This window comes from Colletotrichum lupini, chromosome 3 (genome assembly GCF_023278565.1).
Source record: "Colletotrichum lupini chromosome 3, complete sequence".
Classification (NCBI taxonomy): Eukaryota; Fungi; Ascomycota; class Sordariomycetes; order Glomerellales; family Glomerellaceae; genus Colletotrichum; species Colletotrichum lupini.
The window spans coordinates 6,616,573-6,624,798 of NC_064676.1; the positions used below are offsets into that span (position 1 = coordinate 6,616,573).

General features: G+C 50.0%; 2 protein-coding genes across 2 annotated transcripts; both read left to right on the forward strand.

The window, feature by feature from the left end:
* Positions 1 to 1,272: 1,272 nt before the first annotated feature.
* On the forward strand, positions 1,273 to 5,829 carry CLUP02_06726 (uncharacterized protein; the record flags this gene model as incomplete). Its single annotated transcript, XM_049285723.1, has 8 exons — positions 1,273 to 1,633; positions 1,699 to 3,332; positions 3,446 to 3,476; positions 3,581 to 3,686; positions 4,079 to 4,227; positions 4,284 to 4,487; positions 4,547 to 4,643; positions 4,701 to 5,829. 8 exons carry the CDS (start codon positions 1,273 to 1,275, stop codon positions 5,827 to 5,829), a joined length of 3,711 nt encoding a protein of 1,236 aa, XP_049142866.1.
* Positions 5,830 to 7,520: 1,691 nt separating this feature from the next.
* CLUP02_06727 (uncharacterized protein) lies at positions 7,521 to 7,787 on the forward strand (the record flags this gene model as incomplete). Its single annotated transcript, XM_049285724.1, has 1 exon — positions 7,521 to 7,787. The coding sequence occupies one exon, from the start codon at positions 7,521 to 7,523 to the stop codon at positions 7,785 to 7,787; it is 267 nt and encodes an 88-aa protein (XP_049142867.1).
* Positions 7,788 to 8,226: the final 439 nt, after the last annotated feature.

Consider the following 8,226-nt stretch of genomic DNA (forward strand, 5'->3'; position numbering starts at 1 on the left):
AGTTGAGATTCCAATTGGCTTTTGCCCTGCCCGCGATTCGTAGTCGAATTAGACTTCCAATCCGACAAAATGACATGGAGATAATATTGGTAGATGACAAAGTTTGAGACGCAGGACCCCGTCAGCCTCCGCTCTTTCATCAACACGACTTAATGAAGCCAACCAAATCAGACGTGTCCATGAAGATCCAAGGGGTTCGATTTGAGCTCATACCGGGGTTGAATCCATTGACTTGCCTAAGGTAGATTGATCAAGTGTAACTCCACATAGCTTTTGTCAAAATAAGCCACGTAACAAAGACAACCATCCTTTTAATTTATTTTATTATTCTTTTCTCTTTGACAATCATGCATTCTCGGATAAGTATAGATGTCAAAGTTATCCTTGATTACGCAATTCTAAGTAATTATCCATTCCAACTGATCAAGCTACCCAATATCTAAAGTACCTATTAAGACCTATCAAATGAATTCTAGGCCTAGGGTTGATTTGACTGTACTTACGGCAACGCTGGCTGACTCAATGCTAGGGATGAATCTTGCTTTGCTATTGTTGGTGTTGACTCCGCTGTCGCGGACTGTTTAATCTTCAATCGCACTTTCAACGGCTTGAGCAAGAAGGCAGAAGAGTCCAATGTCACCAAAACCAGCAGCAGAGTCGCAATAATCCTTTATAACAATCTACTCAAACCGTTCTCTGCCCGTATTCAAGACTTTTCTTCAAGCGTTCGGATGTATTGCATCTTCTCGCCGATAATCTTTGCGTCAACCCATGAGTCGCCAATCGTTCTGGGTTCTTCACCCGGACTCATCCATTTCATACGAAGCCGGCAAGATGCAAATCCGACATGCGGAACTTTGTAACGATCCTATTATTCGACTGAAAGGAACGAGATAGATGAGGCATATGTAGTATTTTGATAAACATCGCTGGACCGAAAAGCCCGGATGTGAGTCTCAACACACAACGAGCATGAGGAGGCTGGGGGACTGACCCCATCGTGGCTCCACTTTACGACGCGTGTTTGGCGATATTAAGCCAACAGTGTTCCAGCTTGGCTGACTTAGATGACATGCATAGAACATTGGCACCAACTGGTTGGGAGATATTGTAATACATGTAGAGGTTGCAGAATATCGCGCAAGCACTCGCACCGCACCCCCACGACAATGGCAAAGACACAGCGTTTAGAGCTCAGTCATTTTCTTCGAGTATTGCAAATTCCATCAACGAGACTTGTTCAATTTCCGGCTGGCCTTGACAAATTCAACGATGGCGGCTCTCTGCTCCGCTTGCAAGGGTATTACCCCGCAAGCCTTGGCTCAGCCTGATGGATATCGCCATATCGATAGCGCACACGACCTCATTCACTTGGCCAAGGTATGCGACTTTTGCAGGCTCATACGCCTGGCTATGGACCAGGATTGCAGGACTCCCAAGTCGGACGAACAACTTCGCACGAACACGAAGCCTGAACCTCTGTACTTGTTTGGTGTCGGCGATGGTTTGGATACGGCAGAGGACGCCCCTGGAGACGGTGTGCAGCCTCCAATGTTGTTCGGGATCAATGTGCATATCCCAGACATTGAGTACGATTATGATCTAGTCAAGATGAGTCTATTCTCGGATCATAGTAAGAGCTCCAACAGACAAACAAGTCCATAGTTGCCAAGATAAGCTAAGATGTTCATATCACAGATAGCGCACCTGCCCGCAACCAAGACGTCATCGGGACGAGGCTATTGACGGACTCCGGCTCAAGTGAGGCATTCGGGCTGGTAGAGCGTTGGTACGACACTTGCAAAACCAATCACAAGGATTGCAACGAGGCATTTACTGGGCCAGAGACTTCCTTGGCAAAGAGTGGCTCAAACATTATGCCACCACTGCCCACTAGGGTCCTTGACGTTGGCCCGGCTGATGGATCAGGGGAGCCGAAACTCCTGGTTACCAACGGAGTCCATGCCTTCTATGCCGCTCTAAGCCATTGCTGGGGAAAGCAAAGAATCCTGACCACTACATCCCACAACCTAGCTCAGCATTGTAACGTCATCAAGTTCGCCAGTCTACCCAGGACCTTTCAAGATGCCATCAAGATTGTACGGTTTCTCGGCTTACGTTACCTTTGGATTGATAGTCTATGCATCGTGCAGGATGACGCTGATGACTGGCGCAAGGAGTCAGTTCAGATGGGGCGCATTTATAAAGATGCCGAAATAACTGTCGCCGCGTCCGGTGCCAGAGACGGCTCCGAGGGTTGCTTTGTTCCGCGTCCTCCATTGCAACCAGTCGTCCGTCTTCCCTACGGAGACCCGGATCAAGGAGAATACATGTCGGCAACTCTGTTTCCTGACGCGCTGGATACCACGGTCAGCGAAACCCCGCTCGGGAGTCGGGCATGGATTACTCAAGAATGGATGCTATCCCCTCGTGTTATTCATTTTACAAAAGCACGAATGGTCTGGGCGTGTCGCACCTTGCTCAAATGCGAGGATGGTGAAAATGAGACATCGGGGGATGAGCAGAGGCTCTTTGAAAGCGCCAGGCGATATCGGCAAGCTAAGGAAGCAAAACCAAAAAGCGACTCGTTAGTAGATCACGAAGAGATCTTAGGTTTCTATGCAGACTGGTGCGATCTTGTGTCCACCTACGCTGCAAGAAGCCTAACATACGAGTCGGACAAGCCGGTCGCAATCTTGGGCTTGGCTACAGAGGTTGGCAAAGGAATTGCCGAAGAATACACCTCCGGGGTATTTCATGATGACTTTCTGCTCCACGAAGCGTTTCATACACATTGCGTACTTACTCAGCTGCTTTGGTTCGCGAAAGTGACGTTGACTCGTCCGCTCGCTCTTCAAGACCAACCCCATTGGTCCTGGACATCTACCATTGGAGCTATATCTTTCCTCGCACCAGCTCGTGCGGCGAAAAGTTGTATTCGTGAACTGAATCGCGTCAAGACAAGTGGCTCCGCGTCCGCATGGAGGTTCTCGGTCCGGTTGAAGAAGTGGGAGGCACGAAGAGAAGGAGATCCATCTACTCGATCTGGGGATGACTACTACTTCATGGAATTCTATCCCAAAGGATCCATCACGTACGGCGGATTCGTGACGCAGAATACCAAGTTGTTTTCTGGAAGAGATATGACGCCTGGTGGTTGGATGGTCTTTGACTTGAACGAGTGGCCGGCTGAGCCATTCTACCTCGCTGAGATTTCGAACAACGAATTCAACGAAAAGCCTGACGGCTCCAACGTGATGTTTCTGTCAGAAATAGAGCCAGACCTCGGAGATGGATCAGATAGACGGTTCAAGAGGCTTGGGGTCGGACAGGTCATTGACCAAACGTGGTTCGATCATGCTGAACTTGTGACCATCACGTTGATCTGACGGCTGTTGGTTGTGAAGAAGAGCTGATGGTTTTGTTTTGGAATCGGACTACATAGAAACTTTTTGCTTGGACGCTAGACTTGATAAGTAAGTCGGCCGTTGACAGTGACAGTGCATCGACCGGAACAGCCGTCCAACGTCCGTGGCTGGCCGTGGGGTAACAAAACAAGCTTTTGCTAATTTCACCCAAGACGGTGACATCAATCTCAATTTTCTCCACTCCGACACCGGCTATGTCGGCACTTTGTCTTCTTACCAGTTGGTTGCCCCAGATTATCCCATTGACCTGCCTGATTTGTACATGAATCAAACCATCCCTCATGCAGTAGCTAACGGGAGACGGCGCGTTCTGTGAAGATCAGAAATGAGCAATAGAGAATTATAGTATGGGAACGCGCCATAGCAATCGACATGCCTCCTTGGGGCAAGTCGCTACCCACCGTAATATGATCAAATCTCGTATCATTTGTCCGTCCCAATTGGCCGGCGCCTGACTTGCCTCCATACCCGCTGGACTCCTACCTACCGACATGTAAATAGCGATGCCATGTTCCTCCGCATCTCTTGGCCTCTTCTTGGCTCTGCAGGGTCACTTTGAGGCTCTGGAGCTTGACATCTTGGCAAAGACAACGACATACCCTCAAGATGCGCACATCAAGTCTCATCGCCGGCCTGACAGCTGCGCTCAGCTTGCCGCTGATCTCCGCCTACGCACCGCCAAAGTCGCACCGGAGTCCGCTCCGTCGCGTCGCTCCTGGTCATACTCAGGTGCAAGCTCCACCACGGGCGATTATGCGTCGCAGCAGCACCTTGCAGTACTTCAACAACAAGACCAGTGGTATGATATGTTCTGTGCTATTCAATCTGGGTACTTCTCTGACACCAAAGCCATAGCTTTCTACGTTGACGGAACCGGAATCCCGGACGTTGACTTCGATGTCGGCGAGAGTTACGCCGGTCTCATTCCGGTCGATGCTTCGAAGCCCGAGAGTGAGCAGCAGAAGAACTTCTTTTGGTTCTTCCCCACCGAGAACCCTGCTGGCAAGGACGATGTCATTATCTGGTTCAATGGTGGCCCGGGATGCTCCTCCATGGAAGGTCAGTGAAGCCCAATCCTGTAACTCTTTCAGGATGATTTGCTAAATGTTCAATGACAGGCTTTCTTCAAGAGAACGGCCCGTTCTTGTGGCAGTATGGCACCATCAAGCCTGTCGCCAATGCTTGGTCCTGGCATAAGCTAGCCAACGTGATTTGGTGAGAAATCCTGAACTGCTTGAGCACAAGAGAACGGTAATAACACTTTCTTGGAAGGGTCGAGTACCCCATCGGCACAGGATTCAGCAGCGGCAATGTCACTGCCACAGACAACGCCGAGACCGCAGACCAGTTTGTCAGCTTCTGGAAGAACTTTGTCAACACTTTCGACCTGCAAGGCAAGAAGATCTACATTGCCGGCGAAAGTTACGCCGGTATCTACGTGCCTTATGTCGGCGCCGCCATGCTCGACAAGAACGACACCAGCTACTTCGACGTCAAGGGCGCGGTCTACTACGACCCAGTCATGCCTTACGATGACGCGATGAACTTCGACCACGCCGCTTTCCCGTCATTTTATCGCTACTGGAAGAACGTCTTCGCGCTTCCCAGCGGTGCCGACAAGCAGATCGAGCAAGACGCCAAGAACTGTCAGTTGGATGAGTACTTCAACAAGCACTTGGCGTACCCGCCTCCTGCGCGTCCTTGGCCAGCAGCGAATGTCAAGGAGGAGTGCGATATTATTGCCCATTTTGACGCGATCTCGACAATCATCAACCCTTGCTTCAACGGATACCACATCCTTGATACCTGCCCTGTTCTCTGGGATGTTCTGGGTTTCCCATCCATCATGTACAGCCCTCCCAATACCACCTTGTACTTCAACAGACCCGAAGTTAGGAAGGCGATCCACGTTCCTGTGGACTACCCTACATGGAGCGAGTGCCAGGACCCCGTCTTCGTCGACTACAATGACAACTACAACGGCACTGAGCACGAGGAGAAGTTCCAAACCCTCGTGGAGCGCACGAACAACGTTCACGTCGGCTCTGGTCTGGCGGACTACGTTATCAAGCCCAATGTCACCACCCTCGCTATTCAGTACATCAAGTGGAACGGCCAGCAGGGATTCCAGAAGCAGCCCTCAGAGGACCTCCTCATCCCTACAGTCAACAACGTCGACGAAAACGTTCCGAGCTGGGCCGGTGCTAATGTCCAAGGATCCGTTCACACTGAGCGCGGCTTCACTCATTCCACTGCCAAGATTAGTGGCCACATGGTTCCTCAATATGCCCCTAGCGTGGCGTTCAGACACAGCGAGTTCATGCTTCGTCGCGTGGACTCGTTGTCTGCTGGTGCGCCTTGGTCTGTGAACATTTCTACCACTTTCCAGTGGCCTTACTAGGCCTCGTAGCTCTTGCACTCTCGTCAAAGTTACGAGTCCACAGAGATTGTGACTCTGAGATGTTGAACAAGTGAGGATGAAGTGGTGGGTTGTAAGATGAGATTCTGCAGCATCCTTTAGATTATTCATGTACATATCACCAATCACACTTGAAGTCTTAGCCCACATCATCGCGAGGAAAGCATCGAACTTGGCATAGTTGATTCTCCCTTTCATTTATCCTTCCGTCCATGCTGGTGTGACTTTAGGGCAGACCCGGAGTAAACGGGGTGTCATTTGGCACCTCCTAATCAAGGTTCGTTAGTACATGGCGGCGTCAGAACTTTATCTCAACTTGTTAATGTCGTGCCTGAGCGAATCAAGTAGGATTTCCTGAGATCTCTGGGGTACGCATCCTTCGAAAAAACTGCCGGGAGGATCTAAGCAGTCTTCAAATCACTGTCGCAGTAGCATAAGTGTTGAGGAGGCGTAGTTCTAAGGCAATGAATTGATCGCTAGGCCAACCAGGAATAATTCTTTCATGTCTGATACAATGCATGATGCAAAGGAAGAGTCAAATGCAGAATATGTTCTGTTATTTACTGTGGAAGCTATCCAATATGCACAAGATGAATGGTCAAAAGACCGCGTCATAACACCATGTCAACCATCAATCGCCAAAAAGGAGCGGAATGCTTCCCATTCGACATAGAATAGGAAAAACCAAGCATCTACCCCTCGCCACTCCCCGCAACCCCATGATTACAGGATCCCACCCTGTATCAGACCACCTTGTAGTAGGGTGATTGCTGTTTCATCGTTACATGTACTCGGTTGAGTAGACATTTAGCCGACGTACTTGACGGTGACGGGAAAAAAACCACAAGGCAAATGTGACAGAGAATTTCCAGCTTCTGAATGGTGATGAATACCTGGACTAAGTCCCCTCCTTCTTCGAAGGTCAAGTTTGGACATGTCGTCTGCCAGTCTCTTTCCTGCCTGGTCGACGGGTTTGTCACGAAGCGATTGGGGGAAGACAAGGTTCAACCTTTCGCGAGCTTTGGAAGGAGTGCGGGAAGTCCCCTCGTCAAGTGCAAATGATAAATGATGTGGGAAGGAGATGAAAGACCAAGTGCTTTTGGGAGGTGCACACTGCGGTTCCTACAGGAATGACCTCTCGTGGTTCGCCCAGTAACGCAGGAAGTTCTCAACGGGAGGATTGGCTGAGACCGAGCCCTCCCTCTCTTCTTGTCCAGTGATGTAGACTGCCCCTTATCAGCGCATCGTGTGGCAGGCGGCTTCATTGACTATGGCGATGGGCAATGAAGAAGCCACGATCATAGTCTTCATGACCGAGGGAAGTTTGCCAACGGCCAAGGCTTGCAGAAAGAACATGTACCGACGAATATATTGAAGATTGGGCAATTGCGATGCTCGTAGTGATGCTAAAAGTCTCATTGAGGAGGCACGATGTTCCCAACTCGGCAGGGGACGTTTGCCGTTACATGCTCAATTATCCTCCGTTGCCTGTCCTCGATTGTTCATTTCATCGAAAAGGCAGCAGCATAGGAAAGGCTCTTCCCTTTGATGCATCACGCCAGATGCTCCGACCAATCCATTTAATCCCACAACCGTCCATTTCCATTCATCTCTTCTTTTCTTCTTCTTCATCCGCATCAATCCATTACGATCGTTACTCAACAGCGTTCGAGATGCATCCTTACCTTCACAGCGCTTTTCTTTACCTCTTAGCCCGCCTTCGTGGCGAGGCCCTCCACCGGATTGCCGGATTCACGCGGGCCGGGATCGCCTTCCTTCGGGATGCCAGTGGACACGAGTTGGAGAGTTCGGGGCTCGAAGACCAGGTCACACTCCGGTTTGCGATATACCTCCCAGTCTTCCTCATCGCGCTGCTTGCAATCGCATTGGTGGACGCACTGCTCTCAGTCACCCGACGTGAAATCGAGCGCGTGATGTAAGTCTTATCGGCTTAATTTTTGTCATCAGATCTCGTCTTTCCCGACAATTTTTGGACCTTTTCTCTTTTGAGCTCCTGGTATTACAATACCTCCAGGATGCTGTGGCCTATCTTTCCGAGTTCTAGGACTCCTGGGACTCTCCTTTTTGTCTCCTCAGCTCCTGGTATTACAATACCTCCAGGATGAATGTGGCCTATCTTGTTGGGCTCCGGGGGTTCAAGGGCTGTTCTTACATATACCAATGGGTTTGGACAGCCCGACACAACTTTTGTAGGTATTTCCCCCTTCGTATCTCTCCACAGTGGCTTTGACTAACTTCTTGCATGTGAGCATCATGGCTTCCATGATCCCTCACAGGGCATACCAAGAACTGCTTTTGCATCTGGGAGATGGGATTGACAACGATGATGGATTTGCTCCACGCCCATGCATCCGCCCG